The sequence below is a fragment of the Canis lupus genome, chromosome 31 (genome assembly GCF_011100685.1).
Source record: "Canis lupus familiaris isolate Mischka breed German Shepherd chromosome 31, alternate assembly UU_Cfam_GSD_1.0, whole genome shotgun sequence".
NCBI classification, from domain to species: Eukaryota; Metazoa; Chordata; class Mammalia; order Carnivora; family Canidae; genus Canis; species Canis lupus.
The window spans coordinates 11,633,667-11,650,157 of record NC_049252.1 but is presented as its reverse complement, the minus strand read 5'-3'; the positions used below and the strand labels follow the sequence as shown (position 1 = coordinate 11,650,157).

General features: G+C 39.2%; 1 protein-coding gene across 6 annotated transcripts; it reads right to left on the bottom strand.

Annotated features, from left to right (window-relative positions):
- Positions 1–1,175: 1,175 nt before the first annotated feature.
- RBM11 (RNA binding motif protein 11) lies at positions 1,176–14,688 on the bottom strand. Of its 6 annotated transcripts, none has more exons than XM_038581222.1 (6): positions 14,493–14,622; positions 13,751–13,922; positions 9,460–9,622; positions 8,030–8,102; positions 3,074–3,170; positions 1,176–1,554 (listed from the first exon to the last, which is right to left on the bottom strand). In XM_038581222.1, the coding sequence occupies exons 2-6, from the start codon at positions 13,862–13,864 to the stop codon at positions 1,267–1,269; spliced, it is 735 nt and encodes a 244-aa protein (XP_038437150.1). In that variant the 5' UTR covers positions 13,865–13,922; positions 14,493–14,622; the 3' UTR covers positions 1,176–1,266. The 6 variants fall into 6 exon arrangements, 5 of the variants coding, with proteins under 5 accessions (XP_038437150.1, XP_038437151.1, XP_038437152.1 ...); XM_038581223.1 differs by having other exon boundaries at positions 13,751–13,963; positions 14,493–14,608; XM_038581224.1 differs by lacking the exon at positions 13,751–13,922 and having other exon boundaries at positions 14,493–14,688.
- Between the last annotated feature and the right edge of the window lie 1,803 nt (positions 14,689–16,491).

The following is a 16,491-nucleotide window of genomic DNA, read 5'->3' as shown; positions in this document are numbered from 1 at the left end:
AAAGGCTGAGGTGAAGTTAATGTTTTTAAATTGCAAAAATGTGAAGGTAAAAAAAGGAATATTCAGGAACACACAGTATATTTGGATCAAGCTGTATCAAGCAGTAATTAATTCTTCATGTTCATCAGGTGGAAATGGATTAATATTTGTATTTAAAACTCTACTGCATTGTGTATTTATAATCAAAAGTTAAATTCATTTTGATAAAAAATATCTTTATTATTTTAAACAAAGATCTATAAAGTGCCATGCAAACTGCAGAGGAATTATCTAAGCATAGCTTTTTCTACTGAAGTGGGTGGGTACCTCCCAATGAAGTTGCAGGATTCTTTTAATTAGCTTTAGTAAACAAATACTTTCATCATTTTAGCTTATGATGAACTACAAAGTTAACAAAATATCCAAATAAACCATTAATTTTACATGTATTGTCTTCTAAAAATAAATGAACCAAAACAGGAAACCTGATTTGATAATAAATATTAAATATCATATATTAATGAAATACCATTCTATTTATTGTTCATTATCAATATTTAAGTATGTCAGATATACTATTTCAAACCCAGCTGGCAAAAGAGGTGGATAATAAATACCGTCATAGCCAACTAATTTTCATACAATTAAGCAAGAAGTGAAGAGGCAGGTATTCCTATTGATATACATCATATAAAAAGAGAAGGACCTAAAAACTAGTCCCATAATAATCATCTTTCCTTTGGTATCACTGTCACATATCCTCATTCTATGAGATAAACCTGTAGGAAAATAAGGCTCAGAAAAAACACATTTGGACATAAAAAATAAAATGTTATTCACAAAGGAAACTAAAGCCTGTTTTTTTGTCTTTGTTAGGAACATGTAACTCCTAAATAGTTACACTAGCTTCATTCAGAAAATCCACCACTCCGGACAGGCAACAGTCTAGGAGAGCATGGTACCTTATCATAAGCGCTCAGTAAGTGACTTCTGATTGATAATTCCATGTAATTTCATAATCCATACCAAAATATAACAACTCAGAGTGTATTTCTTGTTGACAATGTGTCAAAAATACCATTACAAAAAGTACTACATCATATTATTTATAAATTTTTGTCATTTCACATAAAGCCAGCAAATTAGATAATTATATATTTCAAAAAACACAAGAAAGCCACAAAGTTGGTCATTTAGAAGAATACAGGTTTTTTTTTTTTTTTTTTTTTTTTTTTTTTTTTAAAGAAAATGAAGACCTGGGCAGACAAATTTCACTTGAACATAAGGCTAAAATCTTTTCTTTTTCTTACACTTTCGGAACTTTTGGCTATATTCATTTCCTCTCTTGTTTTCTGTGCTACTATCACTGTCACTGGTTTGTTTTTGCCGCTTTCGTTTATTTGTCTGATAAAGATCAGGGTCACTGGGTTGTTGGTGAGTCCGTTCATAAGAGCTGGGTCCAGCCTCCAGATCTGGAACACAATTTAGCGAAGACGACGCAGCTGTGCTATTAGGAAGTGATGCTGCCATCTCATAGTAAGGAAGCTGGAGGGCTGGATTATACGCAGGCCACTGCTGCGGAAAAAAGTCAATCATTACCAAAACAAGCTCAAAATGTTAAAGAAAAAGTTAACAGTTTACACACATTATACAAATAACTACAAGCCAACTAAACCACCTGTTAGAACAGTGACTTTTCTCAACAGAATTGTGATAGTTTCCTATAAGGTCGTGTACAACTTACTACAATACAGATGCTGCCTTACAGAAATGTAATACAATATAATCCAATAACACACAGTTTCATATTTTCTAGTAGCTGCGATACAGAAATAGAAAAAAAATAGATGCCATTAATGACGTATTTTATTTACCTCCAAATATCCCAAATATTGTCATTTCAACATGTAAATAATTAACAGGTAAAAGATTAATGAGATATTTTACTTTCCCGTTTCCATGCTAAGTCTTTGAAATTTGATGTGCATTTATACTTATAGCACATCTCAATTTGGATGCTACATTTTCAGTGAAAACACTGGATCTGAATTTAGATTACCAAAAATTTACATCTGAAAAAGTAGATTCACATACTCAAGTTCTTGCAAATATTCTTAAAAATATTCTAATAACTGAACCAAGTTATCTGCTTTTACATTTTAATAAAAGTTAAAATTAAACAAGACTAAGAACTCAGCTCCTTAGTTTCACATGTGGCTAATGGCCACACTAGGGTATGTAGCATGTTTGTCAACAATTAAGATAGAGAGAACCTCTCTTGTTTTTAACTCAAATTTCTAATTATTCAAAGTAGACTAAAGATTCAGAGACATTATGAACTTGTGTGCATGTGTATGTGTGTGTAAGTGTTTTTCTCATCTCTTCTATGGATAAAAAATGCTGGGAAGAAGGATAATAACAGTTTTGGATAAGAACTGGTTGTTTTTAAATATCTCATTATAATTAAGAAAAAATTTTCCCAAAAGTTAAATTCTCCATTCCTTATGTTTACAAAATGAAAATGGCTATTTGAGAAATCTGAAGCTCACATATATGTTGGATGTTTACAGCAATCACACCCTGAATCACAATACCTGTATTATAGTCCCACATCTGTCACTAACAACTGTGTTACGTTGGGCCTATTGATTAACAACCCTGGACCTCAATTTATTATGTATAAAATGAGGAGTTGGAAAAAAAAAATTTTTTTTCCTGAAGTTCCCCTTTAACTTATTGTGACTATAATTATGATTTCTAGCCCAGAACCTATTTCTGAGAGTCTTTGGAAATAATGTAATTTACCACTCAGAATCCAAATTAAATTAAATTTAAATTTAAATGAGGACTCTCTACTTATATTTTATTTGGACCATGGTGCAGCATCATTACCATCTACCCCTTCTGTGTTGACACACTTGCTAAAATACTAGGTGTGCGATTGAAGAGGACTGTGTTAGAGCAGACTGCCTGCCACTGGGGGGACAGTGCTCAGGGCAGCTTCTGCCTTCACCTCAGGCTTAGATTTGAGAACCATAGTTCCATCACAGTCTGTATCATATTATATATTGAACCAAAGGCATATCAAACTTACCATCTTCTGAAAGAAAAAATATCCTTGAGGTAAAGCTGCAGTATTTATTGGAAAGAACTGCATGGGAAAGGAAGCTCTGCCCACAACTTCTTCATTTCTTTGGGTAGGTAAAAGAAAAATTAATAAAAAGTTAAAATCCCTACACACAAATGCCCTTTTTCCTTAAAAAAAAAAAAAAAAAAAAGGAAAAACCTCCTTATAATTACAAACCTCTTTAAGACACCTCAGTTAAGATTAACTTTAAACACATACACACAAATAATCAGATATTATGCTGATAATATAGTGACATAAGTAGTATTTTAAGTCTTATTAATTGCTACATATTGAAATCTCAATATTTAGAGTCACATCTGACTTTCTGACAGGAAAATGTTAAACAATGTTATATGTATATAAAGAAAAAGACACTTAGATATGAAGAGAGCAAAGCCAAGTCATTTGTAATCACAAAGGGCACATTCACTTTTCTACAGATATAAAAATTTTCCTTAATTTATTGTTGAAGGTATCTTCACTATTTAACTCTAGAAATTATGCTCCTAAATGGACTGCTAATGTTACCAAAAAGTCATGTTTGCAGATTTGTTTCACACATGAATTAAGATAACAAAAATCTCTAATTTAAAAACTGTGGTGAGCTCAAGTTTCATTTATAAGTGTAATATTTGCTTCTATGAAGATGTTTAATAAATTCAGGCCACAATTACTAGTTAGATTCTGTAGCTAGCCTTCACTTGCTTACTTGCTCCACAGCATTCCACAATTTTAATGTGACTACTACTAATCCTTAGGAAAGGAGGTGTGCTGTGGGAAAGGGTGAAACAGGCAGGTAGAGGCAAAGATGAGGGTAGGTGAACAACAGGGAACCGTCAGATGGATAGGAGATTCCATTTATGAGTGGTGAGAGTAGCATCGCAAAAACCAGTGGAAGAAAAACAAAACAAAACCAGTGGAAGAGTAAATTTCACTAAGGAAGAAAAAGGAATTAGTATCTGTTGTTATAAAAGAGTAAACGGAATAAGCACTGACGCTACTGAATTATTTTTCAGAAGGTTCCTGATAACCTTTAAAAGGGCACCTTCCATGTACCAATGGGGTTAAGAAGTATGTAGGAAGTAAGAATGTGAAGGATGATTCAGGGAGAAGAAGGGGAAAAATATTAACTGTCTAATTTGGAGACAAGTTTGGAGGAGACCAGAGGTGTGTGTAGAGTAAGTGACAGTAAAGAAACAAAAAGTGCAAAGAAATTATAGAGTGGGGCAGATGTGACCTCAGAAGCAGAACTAGTGAGACTAGCACCATTATGAAAACAGCTGCAGATTCTCTAAAACCATTATCTTTCCATTGTGAATCTTAGGGCATTCATCTAGAGATGAATCACACGTAAATCGGCAAGAGTTATGAGCTTATCTGTATCCTCCAAAATTTCTTTTTTTTTTTTTTTTTTTTTTTTTTTAATGATAGTCACAGAGAGAGAGAGAGAGGCAGAGATATAGGCAGAGGAAGAAGCAGGCTCCATGCACCGGAAGCCCGATGTGGGATTCGATCCCGGGTCTCCAGGATCGCGCTCTGGGCCAAAGGCAGGCGCCAAACCGCTGCGCCACCCAGGGATCCCTCCTCCAAAATTTCTAAGTTGAAGTCCTAACCCCCAACACTTCAGAATGTGACCTTATTTGGAACCAGGTTGTTGCAGATGTAATTAGTTAAGAGGGTCATACTGGTGTAGGATGAGCCACTAATCCAATAGGGCTGTTATCTTTATAAAAAGCGGAAATTTAAAGACTGGTATACACAGAAAAACATCGTACGAAGATGAAAGCAGAGATCTGGGTGATGTATCTATAAACCAAGGAATATCAAGACTACCAAATAACCAGGAAACACTAAGGCAGAGACTCAGAACATTCTTCCTCATAGCCTTCAGATGGAATGGACTCTATGGACATCTTGACCTTGGACTTTTAGCCTCCAGAACTGTGAGACAACACATTTCTATGGCTTAAGTACCTCTCTGTGATTATGTTACAGTATCCCTAGCAAACTAATACAGGAACCATTTATTAAAAACAGAAGGCATAAAGGCAATAAAAGCATAAAAAATCCTTTTCTAAGAAAGACCCATGAAAGACTAAAGATACAACATGTACACCATTTTTCTCTACACCTTGCTTCTGGGACACCATAACCTATTCTCATTCATCCTTTATAATATAACAAATACTAGAAAATAAAGTACTACCAATGAAATGTAGTTCTATGAAATATACAATAATTCTGATTTTCTACCCTAGAATTTGTGATAATTTAGTTTGTCAAACATAAGTATAGAATAAGAGTTATGACATCTTATAGTGCTTATTTTTCTACCTCTGTCAAACAGATTTCTTCCTAATTCCTGAGAAAAATGAGGTTTGTTTCCTCACTAGTAAAAGAGAAGAGGCTCTCATATATATGGCTCAATTCATGAGTCTATAGTATGTCTCCCATCAACGTGGTAAATCATGCCCTCCTTTTTGGTAATATTGGCTGAAAGTATTACTGAATACCTCCTATGTGCCCAGTATTTTAAATATATTGAATGTATTATAAAATTTGATTCTCATAAGAATCTTCAAGGTATTGGGGCACCTGGGTGGCTCAGTGGTTGAGCATATGTCTGCCTTTGGCTTAGGACATGATTCCAGGGTCCTGGGATCCAGTCCCGCATCAGGCTCCTCACAGGGAGCCTGCTTCTCCCTCTGCCTAGGTCTCTGCCTTTCTCTGTCTCTCATGAATAAATAAATAAAATCTTTTTTTTTTTTTTTTTTTAATTTTTATTTATTTATGATAGTCACAGAGAGAGAGAGAGGCAGAGACCTAGGCAGAGGGAGAAGCAGGCTCCATGCACCGGGAGCCTGATGTGGATTCGATCCTGGGTCTCCAGGATCGCGCCCTGGGCCAAAGGCAGGCGCCAAACCGCTGCGCCACCCAGGGATCCTAAATAAATAAAATCTTAAAAAAAAAAAAATCTTCAAGGTATTATCCTTGTTTTAGAGACAAGCTATAGTGTGGTGAAATTACTTGTCCAAGGTCATACCATTAAGAAAGTGGCAGAAGCAAGATTTAAATTCAGGTAATTTGGGCAGCCCTGATGGCTTAGCGGTTTTGCAGTACTTCTCCAATAGATAAGCCTGCGCAATTGCCAGTCCTTGGAGACACTCTCTTATGCCTCAGAGAGATAATTTAGGTTACTGTTAGTCTACATGAGAATATTTGGTTCTGCTGCAGAGGACAAAAAAAAAGAAGATGGATAAAATGTTTGTAATAAACTCTAAGTAAGCTAGTAGTTTCTGGGACACTGATGAAACTGTTAGGGACAGAATTAAGCAAATCACTTGGGAGATACAGGCATAATTTATAATATATATTGAATATACATAGTAAATAAGTTAGTGTTAGGTTTTTTTTTTTTTTTTTTTAAATGATGGGTGGAGAAAATTAAAGACAGCAGAGCCAGGCAGTAGGTTCGAGAGTGCTTTAATGGGGAGCCCTCCCGGGCAAGGTTCCGTGACCCAGAGAGGCTCGAGTCCGGGAACTCGCACCCAGGCAAACCGCAGGGGGGGGTTTATAAGGAGTTTTCGGCAGGAAGATGGGAGCTGGGCGGCATTCCAGTTAGGGCAAAGGTTACAGGTCTTTGGAAGCTAAATTAGGGTAGGGCGGCAAGGTGGCATCGGCGGGAAGATGGGGGTGGGGCGGCAAGGTGGCATGGTGGGGGGAAGATGGGGGGGGCGGCAAGGCGGCGTTATCGGGAGGTTGCTGGCCTCGGGTCAGCCATTTTGAGGTCCCCAGTCTCGCCAGCCCAACAGTTAGTATCCTGTCAGACATGCTACAGATAGATTCAATAGCTAATATGATGGAATATGTAAGAGTGTTACTTAAGAGACAAAAAAGGGAAAGAAACACCAAGTCCTCATCATGTCACCCTTGGCTTGCTCTTGTGTTTGATCTGTCTCAAAAAATAAAATCTGGGTGCATCTGGAAGTTACTTCTGGTCAGGAAGTTACTTCTGTGGTCAGGAATATTGCCCATAAGACGCTTAGAGAGAGCAAGGGAGTGAGAGTAGCTCCAAGAAATTTCCACCTGAATAAATACCCTTATTAAACCTCAAATCTAGCCTTCATAACCACACTAGCAGTGAGGAAGGCTGATGTGGCAGAGAGAGACATGGCACACAAGTATTAGCATAACCAGAACACAGCATCCTGGTCCTCTGGCCCACTTGTACCCAACTCTAAGTGTGCTAACCTATTCAGGATCTTTCCTGTTGCTTTTCACTGTATCTTCTAAATTAGTTTAATAAATGGTGTGATTTCAACATTTCAATTTTGTTTCAGAGCCTTTCTGTTCCATGACCTCTGGGATAGTTTGCCTGACAGCGTCCTTAGAGGCTGCTATACCATCAAGAAATGAGCCAATATAAAATTTTAGAATATATGGAAAATTACCATAAAGAAGTTCTAAAGAGTAGTACAATAAATAGCACAATGGCTTAATGTCAGAAGGCTTAATTTGAAGCCTAGCAACTATCACTTTTTCATCTTTATGACCCTGAAAATTAGTTAACTTTGCATCTTTGTTTATTCAAGTATAAGATATGGATAATAGCATCTCTATGATCCACCACAATGACACCTTGGATGCTTAAGTGATTTAACATCTATGAAGAGCACAAGGTAAACCATAAAGAACACTAGAAATATAAATCTCTCCCACCCTACTACTGAAAATATTAAAACTGAACTTTAAATCAAAATATTTTGTCACTTTTCATTGTTTCAGAAAAAAGTGAATTGCCTAATTTTAATCCCATGTCTAAATAGTAAGGTTTTACAATAGTTCAGAATATATAAAAACTATTTCTTGTAATAAGAACAGTTATTTGCTTTACTTTTTTGAAAAAATATCTTTAATTACCTGTAGCTGTGTGAATTTATCTTAATACAGTTCTCAAAACTTTGGTTAGCTGGTTCAGAAGAGCGAGAGCTCCCTATAGAAGAAACAGAATAACAGATTACTTAATGGCACAATTTTTTTTGAGTTCTAATGTTAAACCATAGAACACTCCAAACCCTAAAGGATATAGTATTGGTTAAAATTCCTTAGTCATATAAAATGCAAAGATATATTCATATATATCTTTGATCTCACAAGTGATATTTACAGATTGTTTACACTAATACAAATAACTAAATTATAAACCAAGTTTGGCCAAAGTGATGGCTGTACAGACGAATGATATTGACATAAGACCGTAAGACACATGATGTTGTGTTCTTCTACAGACTAACAATGATAAAAATCAATGTTATCTGCATCTTGTGTAGAATGCATGAGTTCTCTAAACTACACTGGCAAAAGTGGATGCGACTTTACAGAGGGGATGCTTAGCAGCTGGCTGGGATGCATCAGAACGTAGTACATCCTGGCCATTGCACCAGTCTGTGTGATTTAACCAAACAGTACTTGAAAGCATGATATAGCCAATTACCTTTGCAAAGACATTAAAAAAGTAAATAAAAGAAACACAAGGAGAAACCCTTTTCATTTGCAATGAGGTATTGTTTTCTTATAGTTTTTTTGTATAATGAGAGGAAAAAGAAAAAAACAAGGGATAAATCAATAAGCTTGAATCATTTAGGGGAGGGAAGCAACGTAAGCATCACAAGCACTGGACCATAACCATAAGCATCACTTCTATCAGCCTCTCATAATATGAAAAGGGTAGAGTACTAGGACAATGTCCTCTGGTATCTCATCAGTTTTTGGCAGGTGTGTAGGAGAAGACATTTGAGGTCATTCATGCCTGGAAGCTTTCCTCTACAGTTACTGAGGGTCCCTCTGCAGCTGCTTTTAGTTAGCTGCTCTTGCAGGGGCTTAAATCCAGGGCAGTATGTAGAGCATGGTGTTCCCAGGAGAATGGCTAAGGCACTCACTCCATCTTCTAAATAGCAGGTATTTGATACAACACATTAGCAATGACAAAAAGATTAGCAAATAGCCTTGATGTATAAAACGCTAGAATTGTATGTCTGCAATTCATTTATATTTGCTTAAAGTAGCCAAGAGCAACTATTTTTTTTTTTTTTTTTAAGAGCAACTATTATAACTACTTGCTGGCTGCGGTACTAAGACAGGACATTTTAAATTTTAATACAGAAAAGATGCTATAGGATTAGCAATACTAATTGATAATATAACATTACAAATGTCTACTTGCATTTTGAGAAAATTTAATAGAGATGACAGGAACACTTTTTTGGTCTTACATTATATGGAAAACACAATGTTCACACCTCTGAGAACAGCAAAACACACTCCGAAGATTCATCAGTGGCAAGACTTACCAAATCGATACTGTACATTAATTGGTCTTCCATATAAACGAATTCCATTCAGCAAAGCTATGGCATAAGACACCGATTCAGGATGTTTAAAGCAGACAAATCCAAAAGTCTTCGGTTTTCCTTCTCTGTCTTTGCATATAGTCACTTTGGTTAATGGCCCAGCCTATAAGAAACTTAAAAATTATTTTCTCATAAATCTAAAGATTTTTTTTTTACATTCAGATAAATCAAGTATATCAACTTCAGACTTAAGAAAAATCTTGTTAACAATAATTGCTTTATGTAGCTACGAGAATGCATTTTCCTAACAGCAAATATCGTATTTCATTACACTTTCTGGTATTTTTTGACTCATCAAGGAAATATTCATGGTGTTAACAACAGAAAATTTTAGGTAATAGTTCCAAATCTTAAAAGAAAAGATATGTTACCCTCCAGTTAAGCTTAACAAAAACAATTTTGAGAGCATTTAAATCTAAGAATAAAATACTACATTGTTTCCATACGTATTAACTGTGTATAACTCAAAAGTAAACTTTAGTGACAAATCTGATGTTGATTTGAGCCTAAAAAAACTGTTATACTGTATCACGGCCTAGTTTTTTCCTGTCAAAGTTAAAAATTTTGATAAGAGAAATTAATTTATCATGTGTTTTGATCTAATAATCCCATTTGGTAAATATTCCCAAAGGAAAAATATTTTATTATGTTTATGACTTTAAGTAGGTATATTATTTATAGGAGTGAAAAATTAGAAAGGTTCTAAATTCAACAATGGGAGAATATTATTCCACTGTGTACTAGTAAAGGAATAAAACAAAAAATTGAAAATATTCAGGTTGTATTGATAATATAACCTATAATTTGCAAAAGAGAGTAAAAACGCTGAGTCAGGGCAGCCCAGGTAGCTGAAGGGTTTAGCACCGCCTTCAGCCAAGGGCCTGGTCCTGGAGACCCAGGATCAAATCCCACATGGGGCTCCCTGCATGGAGTCTGCTTCTCCCTCTGCCTGTGTCTCTGCCTCTCTCTCTCTGTGCCCCTCATGAATAAATAAATAAAATCTTAAAAAGAAAAAACAAAAAACACTGAGTCAAATATTGTAAAAAAGTGTTAATTACAACTAAAAAAATTGTATCCCCCTCTCCCCCCGATAATGATTACAGAAGGCACTCATAAAGAATTATAAACTATGATTTAATGGAGAATGGCTCATACTTTTCAATCGTTTACTTTAATGATTACTTTTCTTTGTAGAGTTGTGTAAATAAATTAAAAGTAGTTTTTATTCTGAAGAAAAATGTTAATTATTGATGTAGGAATGAGTTAGGGACAGATGGGGCTAGTCAGGGAAAGAGAAGGGAAAGGCCCAAAGTCAGGCTCCCATAAATCCCAAGGACACTGAATGGTCCAGGGTCAGGCTCCTACCCATCCCAAGAAAACAGAGGTAAGACAGTAAAAACAGGGGGAAAAAAAAATATGCCCAGGCTCCCTAGCTCCAAAATGTTATGTAGTATCCCTCTCTAATGGTTACCAGACAATCACAGAGATTCACCAGACCCCAAAACAGCCATATGTCAATCACTTGAGACAGCACAAAGACATCTAAAGGCCTTGGGTTCCCTGGTTAGGTTCCCAATAAAAGGCCTGCCAAAAAGCCCTCAGTGGCAATGCTGTCGGGACCCCTTTCCTGAGAGCTTTCTCCGTATCTTTGCTTAATAAACTTCTATCGCTTTACTTACTCTTTGTCCACAAGATCCATTCTTTGACTCTGTGAGACAAGAACCAAACTCTCCTGTATCATTATCATCTTTAAAATGCTACTCTTAAGATTCAATCTTTTTTCATTTTCTGCTTTCCCAGGGACTAGCTCATTCTCCCTTCTGGCTTCAAGGACCACTTCCTCAAGACAACTGTTTTTTACACTCATGCCTCCTAAGATACCTCTGTGTGACTGTTCTTCAAACTCAACATATTTGAAACTGAATTCATCATCTTTCTCCTCCAAATGTGTATTTCAGTATTTCTTAGTCAAAAGTACAAAGATATTAAACCTGATTTTCTCACTTCCAAGGGATAATCAGAAATTTAAAAGAAACTAGTAAAAGGATATACACAATAAAACTAATTTTAATCAGTACTGTTCTATTACAGATATTAAATGTATGAAATCACAAACAGAATATGCTTTGAATAGGTTTTGAATTTTACAGATCTGAAGATATACCAAAGCATTTATTTTTTTTTTTAAAGATTGTATTTATTTATTTATGAGGATACAGCGCGGTGAGAGAGAGAGAGAAAGAGAGAGAGAGAGAGAGAGGCAGAGACCCAGGCAAAGGGAGAAGCAGGCTCCATGCGGGGAGCCCAGAGCAGGACTCGATCCCGGGACTCCAGGATCAACGCCCTGAGCCAAAGGCAGGCGCTAAACTGCTGAGCCACCCAGGCGTCCCATACCAAGGCATTTCTAAAAATAAAGATTTCAACAAGACTTGTTTGCAGTAACAATCTCATCATCTTTTAGTCTTTTTTGAAGACCAAGTTCACGTGTTTTAAAAAGCCTTTCTAAAGGACACCTCACTTTAGCAAATCCTTCCAGAATACAGAAGGATCTAGGCAAAAATAAACACATATGCTTGGTTGCCTGATCTATTAAAAAATGAACATTTTCTTTAGGTAGAAATTATTTAAAAAATGAGAAGATTTTGGGACACCTGGGTGGTTCAGTGGTTGAGCGTCTGCCTTCGGCTCAGGATGTGATCCCGGACTCCCAGGATCAAGTCCTGCATCTGACTCCTGCATGGAGCTTGCTTCTCTCTCCCTCTGCCTATGTCTCTGCCTCTCATGAATAAATAAAACCTTTAAGAAAAAACAGAGAAGATTATACATATATGTATTATATATATATAACATCTATCTATCTACCTATGTATCTTGTAGATCCATGCAATTAGTATCAATCCAATTCCTACTGACTAGAAATTAAGTAAGGCCTTGGGGCCTGTGTGTCTATCCCCAACCTCCTCACCAGTTCCCCTCTGTTTTTGGAGGTTCAACCATGAGAGAAACCTTCAGGGAAAAAAGAACTATAAAGTTTTTTCTTTCTTTCTGTTTTCCTTTTTTTTTTTTCTTTACATTTTTTTGGTGTTAGAGTGATAAGTTTCAAATGATATTGGGGGAAATAACTATAGGAAAGACAACTATCAGAGCAGATTAAAAAGGGCAAGTTTAAAAAAAAAATGGCAAATTAGGGGCAGCCCTGATGGCTCAGCAGTTTAGCGCCGCCTTTAGCCCAGGGCCTGATCCTGGAGACCAGGATCGTCCCACGTCAGGCTCCCTGCACAGAGCCTGCTTCTCCCTCTGCCTGTGTCTCTGCCTCTCTCTCTCTCTCTCTCTGTGCGTCTCATGAATAAATAAATAAAATCTTAAAAAAAAAAAAAAAAAGATGGCAAATTAGAAAAGCAAGCATAAAAGCCTTAAAATCAACAGTATTTTTCAAATAATAGTTTTATGTCCAGGAGAGGGAACTGTGGGGGATTCTCTTTCTCAAATTGTGTGTATCTGTAACAGAAGACTGAAACAACGTTAAGGTCTTTCCAAAACTATGTAAAGAACACTTTGACCACCGGTACTCTCCCTCAGTCCTAGAAATTTAGCTTTGCTGTGGTCTCCCTTGGAACTTGCCAGTATTCTGATGGGGGGGGGGGGGGGGGAGTCATTCCTTATTGCTCTCTTGAGATTAGTATTCGTAATAGTACCACTATTAGCATTAACAGTAGCAGCAGCAAACACTTAGAAACGCCAAGCTCAATTCTGTTTTACCTGCGTTCATTTATTTAATCTTCATACCACATCATACGATAGATGCTATTAGTACCATTTGGCATTTAAAGAAACTGCAGTCCTGAGATACTCATTTACTTGCCCAAAGTCACATCGCTGACATTACTAGAGTTCATACTCCCAGACAACTTCACTATTACATAGACCTCTCTTTTTAGATCATTCTAAATCGTGATAATTTTAAATTCCCCCTTTTAGAAAGACCAAGCACTACCCCTTAAATTTTATGTTCAGGGAACCCTGGGTGGCGCAGCGGTTTGGCGCCTGCCTTTGGCCCAGGGCGCGACCCTGGAGACCCGGGATCGAATCCCACGTCGGGCTCCCGGTGCATGGAGCCTGCTTCTCCCTCTGCCTGTGTCTCTGCCTCTCTCTCTCTCTCTCTGTGTGACTATCATAAATAAATAAAAATTAAAAAAAAAACTTAAAAAAAATTTTATGTTCAGCATCTCACTTCGGGTTTGCCACGTAACGGTTCGATGAATGGCTGGAGGGGTCCATCGCTTTCGAAGGGACACCCAGGTGTATACAAAGGTGAGCGTTTACAGGAGACAGGAGGCTTACTCATGGAGGTCCGGAGTCTCGAAAAGTTTCCAAAAGGTCCGCTTGGTATGAAATACAGGGAACTGCCCAGGGAATCAACTGGTCATAGTCATGATGCGGCTGTCTGAATCATTAAATCGCACTTATACTGGAGCAAAACCGCGCACCACAGGAAGGGGCTTGGGGGTGGGGTGGGGACAAGTGATGTACAGGGCGACACCTCACAGTCTAGACAATCAGTCGGCTGGATGGAAGGCGCGAGCCTGCTAGTTACCTGCAGGGCAGGGACAGAGCTGTTTCCTGTTTTGCCGGAGACACCCAAGGCCCAGGGGGCCTCCGCGAAGCCCTTACTCAGGGCTGGGGGCTGAGGGGGCCACGACGGCGTCCCCCCCCCCCCCCCGGGCTCGACAGTGCGCACGGGGACGGGGCGCATATTACATCACTTCACCACCAGCTGCTCACCTAGGGCAGGTGCGCCCAAACGGAACTAAATTACAAACCCAGGCACAGAGTGGGGGGGAGGGAGGAAGGGGCCGGGCTCCGGATGGTCCAGGTGCGCCGCGCCCCGCCCCGCCCCGCGGGCTGCGCTTCCGGCTCGACGCTCCCCGCTCGGCCGCCGCTCCCGGCCCGGCCCCGCCGCCCGCCCACGATACCTGAAGGAACAGCTCGTAAAGAATCTCTTCCCGAACTCGGGCCTCTAAATTCCCCACAAACACCGTCCTGTCGGCCTCCTCCTGAGGCGGGAACATCCCTCCGGTCTCCGCCAAGGATGGAGGAAGCCTCCAGACCGCGCCCCCTCTCGTCGCTTCTCTGCGCCGCCCGGACCGGGGGAGCGGGGCCGGCGACGTGAGCGCGCGCGCCGGGGGCGGGGCGAGCCGTGAGGCCACGCCCCCCGCGCCCCTGGGCCCCGCCCACCGCCCACCGCCCACCGCCCACCGCCCACCGCCCGGCCACAGTTCGGGTCCCGGCGGCGACCCTAAGACAGCGAGGGACGGTGGGAAGATCACCGCGTTCCGGGCTTTGCCCTTCTCCTCGTGGGGGTGCCTTCCATCTTCCTACCCACAGCACTATTAACTGACTTTGGGTTTATTCAATCAACATTTTCAATAAAATGTCTGTAGAGATGCTTTTAAGATTTACTAGCTTGCAGAAAAACAGGGGAAGGTTTGTTTGCAAAGAGTGAATGAATAAATCCTTAGGAGTTTGGGTTTATATTCTGTATGAAGTACTTTGTAAAAAAAAAAAAAATCCATGCATGCATGGGTGTGGATGTGAGGTACAGTAGAGTCCTAGAGCTAAAGTGTATTTACGTAGGAAGCGCGTCCTAGAGGAGTCTTTGAAAACGGGCACGGAGTTTTAGGTGGGCCCTGGAAGGCATCTTAGACTTTAAGAGCCTCCACACAGGAACAATACTAAGGGTAGGGATCCCTGGGTGGCGCAGCGGTTTGGCGCCTGCCTTTGGCCCAGGGCATGATCCTGGAGACCCGGGATCGAATCCCACGTCGGGCTCCCGGTGCATGGAGCCTGCTTCTCCCTCTTCCTGTGTCTCTGCCTCTCTCTCTCTCAGTCTGTGACTATGATGAATAAATAAATAAAATAAAAAATACTAAGGGTATAGCAACTTCTGTGACAGAAGCCAGACTTTTTGAGGATGGCTGCAGGGTGATGAAGTCTTGGAATATAGGTGAGGTCCGGAGCCCACGACCATTAAAGAATTCTTTTTTTTTTTTTTTTTTTTTAAGATTTATTTATTTATTTCTGATAGGAATTGTGAAAGCAAGGTTTCCAGGACCTTGAGGGGGCCAGCTGTTGTTGGGAAAAGGTCACTTATTACCACCAAGGAAACCTGAGTTCTGAGACCCTTCAGATGTGTAAGGGTGGGCCATATGCTTGGAGGATGCTTGCCAATAGGATCTTGGGGGTTTAGAGATAAAGGAAATTTCTAAAGGAATTTTTATGCGTTAGAGTAGACTTAAGGGGATCCCTGGGTGGCGCAGCAGTTTGGCGCCTGCCTTTGGCCCAGGGCGCGATCCTGGAGACCCGGGATCGAATCCCACGTCGGGCTCCCGGTGCATGGAGCCTGCTTCTCCCTCTGCCTGTGTCTCTGCCTCTCTCTCTCTCTCTGTGTGACTATCATAAATAAATTTAAAAAATTTAAAAAAAAAAGTAGACTTAAGGGATCCTGGGGGTGGGGCCAAGATTGCATTTTGCCCTTAGCAAAGTATTAACATAAAAGCCTTTGAATCCTTAGAGGAACGTTCCTCTGCCTGTTTTAAGGACTTGTCAACATGCTGTCTCGGGCTCCTGCTTTGTCCTCTGCTAGTCCTCCATGCCCCCATCACAGGGCACTTGTAGCCGGATCCAATGTCTGTGTCAGAGCTGTACTTTGTATACAGTGACCAGGGTGAAGAATTAATTATTACTTGAGAAGGATTAGGGGGAAAAAATCCTTAAAAAAAAAAAATGCAGATAAAAGAAAGGGGAAAGAAAACCCGCTCAGAATCTCAATAAATTGATAAATCAACTGCCAACTGTTAATATGGTTTCCTTTCTGAAGAATCCATAGATCTATGAAAGACCCTAAAAATATCCTTAAATATACAAGTAATCAGGACATCGTTTAGCTTTTAGTTAGGAGTGGGGTTAATTCAT